General features: G+C 53.5%; 1 protein-coding gene across 3 annotated transcripts in view; it reads left to right on the forward strand.

Annotated features, from left to right (window-relative positions):
• RAB3A (RAB3A, member RAS oncogene family) overlaps positions 1-13,347 on the forward strand; it is a 162,787-nt gene extending 149,440 nt beyond the window's left edge. For 2 of the 3 annotated variants that reach the window (XM_050769813.1, XM_050769814.1), the window contains exons 2-6: positions 5,970-6,123; positions 7,255-7,482; positions 9,837-9,955; positions 11,795-11,919; positions 12,949-13,347. In XM_050769813.1, coding sequence (XP_050625770.1) covers positions 7,255-7,482; positions 9,837-9,955; positions 11,795-11,919; positions 12,949-13,139 — 663 coding nt within the window. In that variant the 5' untranslated portion in view covers positions 5,970-6,123 and the 3' untranslated portion in view covers positions 13,140-13,347. The remainder of the gene's footprint in view (positions 1-5,969; positions 6,124-7,254; positions 7,483-9,836; positions 9,956-11,794; positions 11,920-12,948) is intronic. The other variant, XM_050769815.1, reaches the window with a different exon arrangement.
• The last annotated feature ends 3 nt before the right edge of the window (positions 13,348-13,350 follow it).

Raw genomic sequence — 13,350 nt, forward strand, 5'->3', positions numbered from 1 at the left:
AGTCCCAGCACTTTGGGAGGCCAAGGAGGGTGGATCACGCAGTTGGGAGATCAAGACCATCCTGGCTAACACGGTGAAACGCTGTGTCTACTAAAAATATAAAAAATTAGCCGGGCATTGTGGCGGGCGCCTGTAGTCCCAGCTACTGGGGAGGCTGAGGCAGGAGAATGGCATGAACCCCAGAGGCGGAGCTTGCAGTGAGCTGAGATGGCGCCACTGCACTCCAGCCTGGGCGACAGAGTGACACTCTGTCTCAAAAAATAAATATATAAATAAAAATAAAATTAAAAAAAGAAAAGAGAAGGAAAGGAAAGACAGGGGGGCTCTGAGACTGAGCACGGTGGCCCATGCCTGTAATCCCAGCACTTTGGGAGGCTGAGGTGGGTGGATCACCTGAGGTTAGGAGTTCGAGACCAGTCTGGCCAACATGGTGAAACCCCATCTCTACTAAAAATACAAAAATTAGCTGGGCGTGGTGATGGGCACCCGTAATCTCAGCTACTTGGGAGGCTGAGGCAGGAGAATCGCTTGAACTCAGATGGTGGAGGTTGAAGTGAGCCGAGAGCGTGCCACTGCACTCCAGCCTGGGCAACAGAGCAAGACTCTGTCTCAAAAAAAAAAAAAAGAAAAAGTTGCCAGGCCAGGTGGCTCACGCCTGCCTGTAATCCTAGCACTTTGGGAGGCTGAGTGGGGGTGGATCGCCTGAGGTCAGGAGTTTGAGATCAGCCTGGCCAACATAGTGAAACTCTGTCTCTACTAAAAATACACAAAATTAGAGGCCAGGCACGGTGGCTCACACCTGTAATCCCAGAACTTTGGGAGGCTGAGGCGGGTGGATCATGAGGTCAGGAGTTCAAGACCAGCCTGGCCAACACGGTGAAACCCCATCTCTACTAAAAATACAAAAATTAGCTGGGCGTGGTGGTGGGCGCCTGTAATCCCAGCTACTTGAGAGGCTGAGGCAGGAGAATCGCTTGAATCTGGGAGGTGGAGGTTGTGGTGAGCTGAGGTCATGTCATTGCACTCCAGCCTGGGCGACAACAACAAAAAGAGGGGGCTCTGTGCCAACATGTCTCTGAAGATTGATTTAACCTATGCACCAGTTGTTGCTTTAAGTTGCTGTATTTTCTGTCTTCGGTGTCTCTGGATGTAGGAGCCCCCTGCTTTCTCTGTCCTCAGAACTCCATGCTGGGTCCCCCACATGTTTCTCCTTCCCTAGGACAGCAACAAAAACACACAATTTTCCCCTCCCTAGCGGGTCTCCAAGTCTCCTGATTCCTGAAACTGCCTCAGACTCCCCCTAGAGGGAGGGAGGCCCCTGAGGCTTTCTTGCCATCATAGCCCCTTCTGGGCCTCCGTTTCCCCTCTGTAACCTGATCCTAGTACTTGGATAAACTCCGGTTGGGGGTGGGGAGTTGTTGTCTGTTACCTACCTGAAATATCCTAGACATTTGGGGTACTGAGCATTTATCTGGGGTTAAATAAAAACTTTACATCTTCGGGAGGCTGAGGCAGGAGAATGGCGTGAACCCGGGAGGCGGAGCTTGCAGTGAGCTGAGATCCGGCCACTGCACTGCAGCCTGGGTGACAGAGCGAGACTCCGGTCTCAAAAAAAAAAAAAAAAAAAAAAAAAAAAAAAAAAAAAAAAAAAAAAAAAAAAAAAACTTTACATCTTAAGACATTCGATTGACCAAATTGAGCGTCCTGGCCATTTCACTGATGGGGAAACTGAGGCACAGAGCGGTCCTCTTGCCAGCACAAAGTCAAGCATCTGGGCGCCCAATATTAGCCAGCGGCGCCCCCTGGTGGCGCGCGTGGGAGACACGGCGGGGCGCGCTTCTCCGCGGTTGGCGGGTGGGTTGGAGGGGTGGCATCCTCCCGCCCTGATGGTCCCACTTAGGGCACCTCGCCGGGAAGAGCTCGTCCTGCTGGTCGGGACTCCGAGCGTACTGGAAACACCATACCCAAGCCTAGGGTTCGATCCCCGCCTCCGGAAGCCTTAGTATCCATCCCTACCCTCTGCCTCCCTCTTCGCGTGCCTGAATATTTATACAAGATGCAGGCGTCATCACAGCCTCCCTCGGCTTCCAGAGCAGCTGGCTTCGTTCGTAAATATTATAACCACTCAGAATTCATCATCATCACAGTTAATGATAAAATTCCACAGTGCCAGAACTAAAAGTCATCCGGGTTCACGAACTTGGTGCATTTCCTTCCAGACTTTTAAAAGGCAGAGATTTAGGGAATTTTTTTTTCCAAGATTTTCCCCCCAGTCCCCTTACAAAGTAATACGTGTTCGTTGTAGAAAATTTGGGAATAATGGAAATGTATAAAGAAGGAAATAAAATTCTGCTGTATCTCCACCCATAGATTATCTGCAGTATTTTGCCTTATTTCCCTCCATTTTTTCTACATCTGTTATAAGATATTCATATTTCTTTTCTTTCTTTTCTTTCTTTCTCTCTCTTTTCTTTTTCTTTTTTATTTTTATTTATTTATTTTTTTTTTGAGACGGAGTCTCGCTCTGCCGCCCAGGCTGGAGTGCAGTGGCCGGATCTCAGCTCACTGCAAGCTCCGCCTCCCGGGTTCACGCCATTCTCCTGCCTCAGCCTCCCCAGTAGCTGGGACTACAGGCACCCGCCACCTCGCCCGGCTAGTTTTTTGTATTTTTTAGTAGAGACGGGGTTTCACCGTGTCAGCCAGGATGGTCTCGATCTCCTGACCTCGTGATCCGCCCGCCTCGGCCTCCCAAAGTGCTGGGATTACAGGCTTGAGCCACCGCGCCCGGCCATTCTTTTTTATTTTTTTAAGTGGAGTATATTTAGTAGAAACGGGGTTTTAGCATGTTGACCAGGCTGGTCTTGAACTTCTGACCTCAGGTGATCCACCCGCTCGGCCTCCCGAAGTGCTGGGATTACAGGCGTGAGCCACCATGCCTGGCCCCCCCACTGGGTTTTAAGTTAGTGTCTTCTTCCCCAAGAAGTCGTCCCTGGACCCGTATCTGGGATACTTTTTTTTTTTTTTTTCTTGAGACAGAGTCTCCCTGTTATCACCCAGGCTGGTGTGCAGTGGTGGTGTGATCTCAGCTCACTGCAACCTCCGCCTCCCTGGTTCATGCGATTCTCATGCCTGAGCCTCCCAAGCAGCCTCCTGGGACAGGCACCAGCACACCAGGCTAATTTTTGTATTTTTAGCAGAGATGGGGTTTCACCATGTTGGCCAGGCTGGTCTCGAACTCCTGACCTCAAGGTCAAGAAGTGATCCTCCTGCCTCGGCCTCCCAATGTGCTGGTATTACAGGTATAAGCCACCGCGCCTGGCCAGATTTTTATTTTTATTTGTCTAGTGTAGACGATAGGGTGGGGCCATGGGGAGGCCTCTGGACTTTCCTCTGAGTGGGGCCGGCCTGGAAGCCCAGCCCCTTCTCCCACCAGCTGTGTCTCTCCTGCCACAGCTGTGTCTCTCCTGCCACACAGAAAATGCCCCAAGCCCACAGCCCCTCCTCCAGCTCAACCATTTCTAATTCCAGAGCCCAGTGCTGCTCTGGATAATCAAGGGCTTGCATTCTTTTTAAATTTAAATTAAGTAATTATTTTTTTTCTCTCTCTTTTTTTTTTTTTTTGAGACAGAGTCTCGCTCTGTCGCCCAGGCTGGAGTGCAGTGGCCGGATCTCAGCTCACTGCAAGCTCCGCCTCCCGGGTTCACGCCATTCTCCTGCCTCAGCCTCCCGAGTAGCTGGGACTACAGACGCCCGCCACCTCGCCCGGCTAGTTTTTTGTATTTTTTAGTAGAGACGGGGTTTCACCGTGTCAGCCAGGATGGTCTCGATCTCCTGACCTCGTGATCCGCCCGTCTCGGCCTCCCAAAGTGCTGGGATTACAGGCTTGAGCCACCGCGCCCGGCCGTAATTAATTTTTTGAGACAGGGTCTCACTCTGTCGTCCAGGCTGGAGTGCAGTGGCGCGATACGGTTTCCTACAGCCTCGACTTCCTGGGCTCAAGTGATCCTCCTACTTCAGCCTCGGGAGTAGCTGGGACCACAAGCACGCGACACCACACCCAGCTGATTTTTAAATTTTTTGTAGAGACGGGGCCTCCCTATGTTACCCAGGCTGGTTTCCAATTCCTGGGCTCAAGCGATCCTCCCGCCTTGGTCTCCCAAAGTGGTGGGATTACAGGCGTGAGCCGCCTCACCCGGCTATTTTTACTTTAAAATACTACGTCAGTGACAGAAGCTTTTGCACATTCTCGTGGCTCACTTTTCTCTTCCTGGGGAAAAAAAGGAAGGAGGTATTTCCGAGAGAACCACCCATGTAGGAAGCGTGCCTTTGGGCGATCAGGGAGCTGAGTAGCCTAAAACCTCCTCCCCTCCAACGAGGCCGCAGGCAAGGGCTTGGAGGAGCTGCCCTGGAACCCCCCACAGAGCACGGACTACCGCGTGGGCGCGGAGGGCGGGGAGAATGGGAGGTGGATTTCTTTTTATTTTCTTTTTTGTTTTTCTGAATTTTCCCAATCTCTCCGCAGTGGATTCGTGATACTTTTATAGTCCGAGTGGGGGAGGAGGGAGCCAACTTGTTACCCTAAAAAGAAAAAAAATAAATTTCCCAAATGCAAACGGTGCGGGGACATGGGGTTGGGCGTCCCAGTACTTCCAGGGCGTTGGGGGCGGGCTGGGGACGGGGTTGGCGGCGGCTGGGCCTCGAGGCGCTAAGTTATTCTGGTCTCTCCGCGCCTCCGCAGCTGGCGAGCTTTTTATAAACAGGACGAGTCACCCCCAACACACACACACTCCAGCCCCGCCTACTGGGAGGTGTGGGGAGAGAATCTAGGGGATCAGGACTCTCTAGGGGGCCACACACCCCTGGAGGGTTTGAAAGCTGGAGTAGAGGGCGCAGGAGACCCAAAGTAGGGGCTGGGGTTTCGGGCTCCTGCCCCCTCCCCAAATTCTGACTTCTTTCCCTGAAGATTTGGAGGAATAAACGATGGACCATCTTAGCTCCCAAAAGGCTCCATTTGCTTTCCCAGGATGGAGGGAGGGGCGTCTCCCAGCCCCCGGGTCTTTGAACCCGAGCATTGAAGGGCTGGAGGCTTCGGCTGGTGCCCTCCCTGTTTCCCGGGGCATTTACCGCAGGCTTTAAGGGGTTTCCAGGACAGGTCGCTTCTCTGTCCCTGCTAAACCTTTTCTTCGAATTTTCCTCTTGATGACGGGGCGCAGGGAGGGGAGGGGTTCCCAGAGAGTCCGTCAGCCCCTTCCTCCTTTTCTGGGAATGGTGGGGAGAGGTGGCTCTCTTGACGTCTACTTCTTTCTTTTCAAACCTCAGAAACGGGGGAGGGGTGGAGTCTTTGCTAGCCCCTCCCTCAGTGGGGGTCTTACGCCTCGGGAATGGGACAGCGGTCCTTCTTGACCCCTGTTTATTCTTTTGTATTATTTTGAACCCCATTTGTGTGAGGGCATAAAACATCTCTTGGGCCTCGGTTTTTCTTTTCTGCAATTGGGAGTCAGGGGCATTTACCAGGTGTCACAGCACCTTGGACAAGACGGTGGCCTCAAGAGTCCCTACCTGGGGTGGGCGCGGGCGGGTAAGGGAACCGCCCCTCGAAGACCGGGGCTCAGCCAAGGCCTCAGCCTCTCGACCCTTCAATCGCCCAGATGCCACTATTGGACAGGAGGAGGGAGTAGACAATCGTTGATTGGCTACTCCGCCCGTCGCTCGAGGGCTTAAGCCAGTGAGAGAACGCTGAGGGGCCCCGCCTCCCCGAGGCGGACGAGAGGCGGAGTCGGCCGCCGCGCCGCTCCCGCCCCTACTGGATGCAAACTCTAGGCCCCGCCCCATTTGCGCGTCAATCTGCGCAGGAGCCCCGCCCCATCTGGCTCCGCGTGCGTCAATGGGCCACATCTCTACGCGTGGCTCCGCCTCCGGATGGCGTCACGGGCTTATCTACATGTGAGGCCCCGCCCCTCCCTTTGCAGGACGTCACCGAGGACTGCAGGGGCCTGAGCCGCTGCCGCCGCCGCCACCGCCACCGCACAGCCAGCCCCACATCAACGCACAGGGGGCCCTGTCACCGCCACCGCCAAAAAAGTCACTGCCGCTAGGGTCGCCGTTGCATCGGTTCAGGGCAAGGTGAGCTCCTGCGCGGCCGGGTGTGCTCAGATTCCAAGCACCTGCATAACCTTCATTTGACTGATGGGTTGACTAGGGTTGAATGAGGGGAAGGATGCGGCGGTCGCGAGGCTAGGAATGGGTAGGGCCTGGGCGCCCCACTCCTGTCTGATCCTCACCACTAACCCCCCCAACCCCCCTGCTCTGCGGCGGAGGGGGAGGGGAGGCGAGCTCCTTGCGGGAAGCTGTGCGCGCGGGAGGCTTTTGCGTGCGCGTGCGCGTGGTGTGCACACGCGTGTGCGCGCCTGCCTGTGTCAGCAGGTCTGTGTGTACCCTTGCGTGTGTACCTGGATATGCTCGTGTGACCCCGTGGGGGTCTGGGCCTAAGTGTGTGCGTGTTGCATGCGCGTGGAGAAAGACGTGTGGACCGCCTGTGCATGCATGGCCCGTGCATACAAGCACGGGGATCCGTGTCCGTGTGGGTGATGTGCACACCCTGCATGGGTGGAGGGGCCTGTGCTCACGGGTGGTTTGCACATTTCTATAGGCGAGTCGGTGTGCAAACAGGTGTCTATGTCTTTGTCCTGTGCATTCCAGTGCGTTCACACACTCCTGTATGTACGGATGAGCGTGTTTGAGGCTGTGTGCACGTGAGCGTGTGCTTGCCCCGCCTGTATCATGTGATGCAGCGGCCTTGGCCGGAGCTCTCCGGCCTGGAGGTTTGGGGGAAGCGGGGGCTGCAGATGCGCGTCCTCGAGGGACCATGCACGCAGTGCACGTGGGGCATTGCGGCCGGGTTCTGAGGACCATGAAAGATTGATGGGGGGCGGAGCCAGCTGCAGTCATCCCCTCTGGGCTCAGCCCTGGGTTTAGGGTTACAGCCCCACCGGGGGCACAGGCCTTTTGGAGGGGGCTGCTGGAGTGTCCCCATCGGCGACTCTTTGAGCCCCTCCTCCGAAACGTCCAGGATTTCAAGGTCACAGGCTGCCCTCTGCTGGGGGCACCACCAATTAATACTGGGTTCCTGATGGGATAAGGGTGTTCTCCATATACTGGCCGTTTTCTGGAGCCCTCACCATCCTCTGCCTGGGCTTGAGCACATGAGGATGGAGAGAGCCCCCCTCACGGCTCTCCTACACCCGGTATCCCCAGATGGCATCTGCCACAGATTCACGCTATGGGCAGAAGGAGTCCTCGGATCAGAACTTCGACTACATGTTCAAGATTCTCATCATCGGCAACAGCAGCGTGGGCAAGACGTCCTTCCTCTTCCGCTATGCTGACGACTCGTTTACGCCTGCCTTCGTCAGCACCGTGGGCATCGACTTCAAGGTCAAGACCATCTATCGCAACGACAAGAGGATCAAGCTGCAGATCTGGGTGGGTCCCAGCTGGAGGGCTCCCGCCCGGCTCCGTCTGATTCCTGTCCTTGGAAAAGCAGCCCCAGCCTTGTCTGTCTCTTTCCTGACTGGAGTCATTCACTTACACACTGGGCATTTATCAGGTGCCCACTATATACCAGGGGCAGAAACAGACAGCAACTGTGTTCTCCCATAAGCGCCTAATCCTTGTCCCTCAGTTTCCCCATCTTCAAGTTCTTCCATGTATGAGGTTTCAGCTGGATCTTGGTCCCCATTCTCTTTTTTTGTTTGTTTTTTGAGACAGGGTGGTCTTACTCTGTCATCTAAGCTGGAATGCAGTTGCGTGATTATGGCTTTCTGCAGCCTTGACTTTCCAGGCTCAAGCCATTCTTCCACCTAAGCCTCTTGAGGAGCTAGGACCACAGGCGCCTACCACCACGCCTGCTAATTTTTTTCTTTTTTGCAGGGTTTGGCTATGTCTGCCCAGGCTGGTCTTGAACTCCTAGGCTCAAGCGATCCTCCCACCTCAGCCTCTCAAAGTACTAGGATTACAGGCATGAGCCGCCCCACCTGGCCTTGTTAGTTTTAAGAGACAGAGCCTCACTCTGTTGCCCAGGCTGGTTTTGAACTCCTGGGCTCAAGCAATCCTCCTGCCTTAGCTTCCCTAGTAGCTGGGAGTACAGGCAAGTGTCACTGAGTCTGGCTTCCTTTAGTTTTTAAACCTACAGCTATATTCTCTCTATCTTCGTTTGGCTTGATTTTTCTCCTTGGTCCTTGTCACTTTCCAATATAGGATACATTTACACTATTCTTTTCTCTCTCTCTTTTTTTTTTTTTTTTTTTTTTTTTTGAGACGGAGTCATGCTCTGTCGCCCAGGCTGGAGTGCAGTGGCCGGATCTCAGCTCACTGCAAGCTCCGCCTCCCGGGTTCACGCCATTCTCCTGCCTCAGCCTCCCGAGTATCTGGGACTACAGGCGCCCGCCACTTCGCCCGGCTAGTTTTTTGTATTTTTTAGTAGAGACGGGGTTTCACCGTGTTAGCCAGGATGGTCTCGATCTCCTGACCTCGTGATCCGCCCGTCTCGGCCTCCCAAAGTGCTGGGATTACAGGCTTGAGCCACCGCGCCTGGCCCTCTCTCTTTTTTTTTAAACGGAGTCTCGCTCTGTCGCCCAGGCTGGAGTGCAATGGCATGATCTCTGCTCACTGCAACCTCCGCCTCCTGGGTTCAAGCAATTCTCCTGCCTCAGCCTCCTGAGTAGCTGGGATTACAGGCACCTGCTACCATACCCAACTAATTTTTGTTTTTTTAGTAGAGATGGGGTTTCACCATGTTGGTCAGGCTGGTCTCAAACCCCTGACCTTGTGATCCACCTGCCTCGGACTCCCAGAGTGCTGGGATTACAGGTGTGAGCCACTGCGCCCAGTTTACACCGTTATTTTCTATTTCCCACACTGGGTGTCACTTAGCAAGGGCAGGAATTTCTGCCCATCTTGTTAACAACTGTGTCCCCAGTGTCCAGTTCAGGGTATGGCAAAGATCAGTGCCCAGTCCATGTTTGTTTGTTTGTTTGTTTTTTGAGACAGAGTTTTTGCTCTGTCACCCAGGCTGGAGTGCAGTAGCGCAATCTTGGCTCACTGAAACCTCCGCCTCCCGGGTTCAAGCGATTCTCCTGCCTCAGCCTCCTGAGTAGCTGGGATTACAGGGGCTCACCACCACGCCCAGCCAATTTTTTTTTTTTTTTTCAGTAGAGACAGGGTTTCACCATGTTGGCCAGGCTGGTCTCAATCCCTGACCTCAGGTGATCCACCCACCTTGGCCTCCCAAAGTGCTAGGATTACAGGTGTGAGCCACCGCTGCACCTGGCCCCCTGTTTGTTTTTTTGAGACAGGGTTTCACTCTGTCACTAGGCTGAACTGCAGTGGTGCAATCTCACCTTACTACAACCTCTGCCTCCTGGGCTCAAGTAACCCTCTCACCTGAGTCTCCTGAGTAGTTGGGACTACAGGTGTGAGCCACCACACCCTGTTCATTTTTGTATTTTTTGTAGAGTTGGGGTCTCGCTATGTTGCCCAGGCTGGTCTGGAACTCCTGGGTTCAAACCATCTGCCCAACTCAGCCTCCCATAGTGCTGGGATTACAGGTGTGAGCCACAGCACCTGGCACGGTAAATGTTTGTTGAATGACTCTGTAGAATAATGGAGCAATCATATATTCCGAGCACTGGTGACCTAACCTGCTCTTCCTGACACTTTGTGCCTCTGGGCAAGCTCCTACTCCTCCCAGGGGGCTGAACTGGATGATATCAGAGCTCATTTCCTCTCCCAGGGCCTTATGTGTGGGTCTTCTCTGACCTTCATCTCTTCCTCCCTAGGACACAGCAGGGCAAGAGCGGTACCGGACCATCACCACCGCCTACTACCGGGGCGCTATGGGCTTCATTCTCATGTATGACATCACCAATGAGGAGTCCTTCAATGCAGTGCAGGACTGGTGAGTGCATCCCACTTGCTCTTTTTTTTTTTTTTTTTTTTTTTTCTTTTCTTTGAGAGAGGGTTTTATTCTGTCACCCAGGCTGGAGTGCAGTGGCATTATCAGGGCTCACTGCAGCCTCGACCTCCTGGGCTCAAGTGATCCTCCTGTCTCAGCCTCCCAAGTAGCTGGGACTACAGGTGCATACCACCACACCTGGCTCATTTTTTGTATTTTTAATTGAGATGGGATTTCGTCATGTTGCCCAGGCTGGTCTTGAACTCCTTGGCTCAAGTGATCTGCCCACCTTGGCCTCCCAAAGTGCTGGGATGATGGGCATGAGCCATCGCTTCTGGCCTTGCACACTCATTCTGGGGCCATTGTCTCTGAGCCAAACTTTCTTCAAAAAATAACAAATAAGGCTGGGCGCGGTGGCTCAAGCCTGTAATCCCAGCACTTTGGGAGGCCGAGACGGGCGGATCACGAGGTCAGGAGATTGAGACCATCCTGGCGAACACAGTGAAACCCCGTCTCTACTAAAAAAAATACAAAAAACTAGCCGGGCGAGGTGGCGGGTGCCTGTAGTCCCAGCTACTCGGGAGGCTGAGGCAGGAGAATGGCGTAAACCCAGGAGGCGGAGCTTGCAGTGAGCTGAGATCCAGCCACAGCACTCCAGCCTGGGCGACAGAGTGAGACTCCGTCTCAACAACAACAACAACAAAAATAACAAATAAAAGGTAGGAGTCTGGGAAGGATTTCAAATGGAAAAGTAAAACTATAACCATGTAGAAAAAAATATCTGCAAGCGTAGGGTGGAGAATATAGAGACTATAAGGAGAGTTGGCATGGCCGGGCGCGGTGGCTCACACCTGTAATCCCAGCACTTTGGGAGACTAAGGCAGGTGGATCACCTGAGGTCAGGAGTTCGAGACCAGCCTGACCAAAATGGAGAAACCCCATCTCTACTAAAAATGCAAACATTAGCGGGGTAGTGCATGCCTGTAATCCCAGCTACTTGGGAGCCTGAGGCAGGAGAATCGCTCAAACCCAGGAGGCAGAGGTTGCAGTGAGCCAAGATTGCGCCATTGCACTCCAGCCTGGGCAACAAGAGCAAAACTCTGTCTCCAAAAAAAAAAAAAAAAAAGGAGAGTTGGCATAGGTTAGAGGTTGCAAACATTTCAATTTTCTGCTCAGAAGTAATAACTGTTTTGTTTTTTTTTCTAGAAATAATAACTTAAAAAAAAATTTCTAGGCTGGGCACAGTGGCTCACACCTGTAATCCCAGCACCTTGGGAGGCCGAGGTGGGTAGATCTTGAGCTCAGGAGTTCTAGACCATCCTGGCCAACATAGTGAAACCCTGTCTCTACTAAAAGCACAAAAAATTACCCAAACGTGGTGGCTCATGCCTGTAGTCCCAGCTATTTGGGAGGGTGAGGCAGAAGAATCACTTGAACCTGGGAGGCAGAGGTTGCAGTGAGCCTAGATCGTACCACTGCACTCCAGCCTGGGCAACAGAGCAAGACTCTATCTCAAAAAAAGAAAATTTCTGGGCTGGGTGGCTCATGCCTATAATTCCAACACTTTGAGAAGTCAAGGCAGACAGATACTCCAGCCTGGGCAACAGAGCCAGACTCTATCTAAAAAAAAACAACACAAAACACAAAAGCAATAATGGGTCAATGGGGGCTGGAGTGGGGTGAACGAGGGGCACATGGGGGAAAAGCATGGTGGGGAGGATGGAGGGCCAAGCTTCAGGGTCTTTCTCCCTCGGACAAGGACACGGGTTCCACACCAGCCCGTCAGGGTGGAGCTGGGATCCTCCAAGCAATAACCTGTCCCCCTCTGGCTGCATCCTATAGGTCCACCCAGATCAAGACCTACTCGTGGGACAATGCCCAGGTGCTGCTGGTAGGAAACAAGTGTGACATGGAGGATGAGCGGGTGGTGTCATCAGAACGTGGCCGGCAGCTAGCTGACCACCTTGGTGAGTGCCCAGCTGGGCCAGAGACCCACAAGGCTAGAAAAAGGACACTAAGAGAGGGGAGGGCTCACACCCAAGGTCTTACAGCTAAGCCAGGTAATTCACACTTTCTGCAAACTAGCCTTCATCCAGGAGCCATTTGTGTCGGATCTTGAGGGATGTGTAGGAGTTCACCATGCAGAAAGTTTAAGGATTGATTCTGACACTCATTGTCCAACGCTTTGTTGGGTGTTGCTGGGCTCGAGAGGCATCTAGGGAGGCCTCAAGGGACCCCTGAGGTGGAGGGAGGGACCTGGATGAGAGGAGCCAGGCTTCCTGGAGTGGTGGGCAGTGGACTCTAGAGCTTGGAAGAAGGTCTTTCAGGCAGAGGAAGTAGCTTGGGCAAAGGCTTGTGGTGAGAAAGATCCTGTGTGTTTTGGTGATAATTTCACAAGACTGAAACATGAGGGTCAGCTGGAGGAAATGTAGCCGATCAGAGAGGGCCTCAACCATATGCTGAGAGGCTGGGACTCTTTGGAGGGCAATAGGGAGCCACAGAGGGTGTGTGAGCAGGGGGAGGTCACGGCTGGATTTGAGTGTCTGAGGCTTCCAGGGCCAGTCTATGGTGCTGGGCTGGACGCTGCAGGGCATGTCTTGCCAGGTCCTAAGGACAACGAGACACAGTTTTCGGAAGGAAGGGCAGGAGGCCAGGTGCACTGGCTCACGCCTATAATCCCAGCACTTTGAGAGGTGGAGGTGGAGGATTACTTGAGCCCAGGAGGTCGAAACTGCAGTGAGCTATGATCACGCCACCATACTCCATCCTGGGCAACACAGCAAGGCCCTGTCTCAAAAAAAAAAAAAAAAAAAAAAAAAAAGCAGGAAATGCAGAGCTGACCCAGTTCAACGTTGCTTCTCTGTGGGATTTGTCAGTACCTTCAATAAGCTACTTGGCACTGGGAATCTCCAGTGTTTCCTTTCCTCAGAGAAGCATCTCTGGGAGTTGGCATAGGGCGTGGCCAGGGTCCTCATCTCTGCCTTCCCTGACCACAGGGTTCGAGTTCTTTGAGGCCAGCGCCAAGGACAACATCAACGTCAAGCAGACCTTTGAGCGCCTGGTGGACGTCATCTGCGAGAAGATGTCCGAGTCATTGGACACGGCAGACCCTGCGGTCACAGGCGCCAAGCAGGGCCCACAGCTCAGTGACCAGCAGGTGCCACCTCACCAGGACTGCGCCTGCTGAGAGCCACCCCACCCCCTTTCCCCTCTTTCCCGTCTTCCCCACGTTCCCCCAACTACCTGGGCCTGACCTGGCCCCTACCAGCCATGGGCACAAGACCCCTACTCCTGACTTAGCCCGTCACCCTTATTTATTATTGTAGCTATTTATTTATTTATCGAAGATGTCCCCCAGGGGCCCGGGCTCCCCTGCCCACCCCAAGCCCTGCCCATCC

The sequence above is a fragment of the Macaca thibetana genome, chromosome 19, assembly GCF_024542745.1.
Source record: "Macaca thibetana thibetana isolate TM-01 chromosome 19, ASM2454274v1, whole genome shotgun sequence".
Taxonomy (NCBI): Eukaryota; Metazoa; Chordata; class Mammalia; order Primates; family Cercopithecidae; genus Macaca; species Macaca thibetana.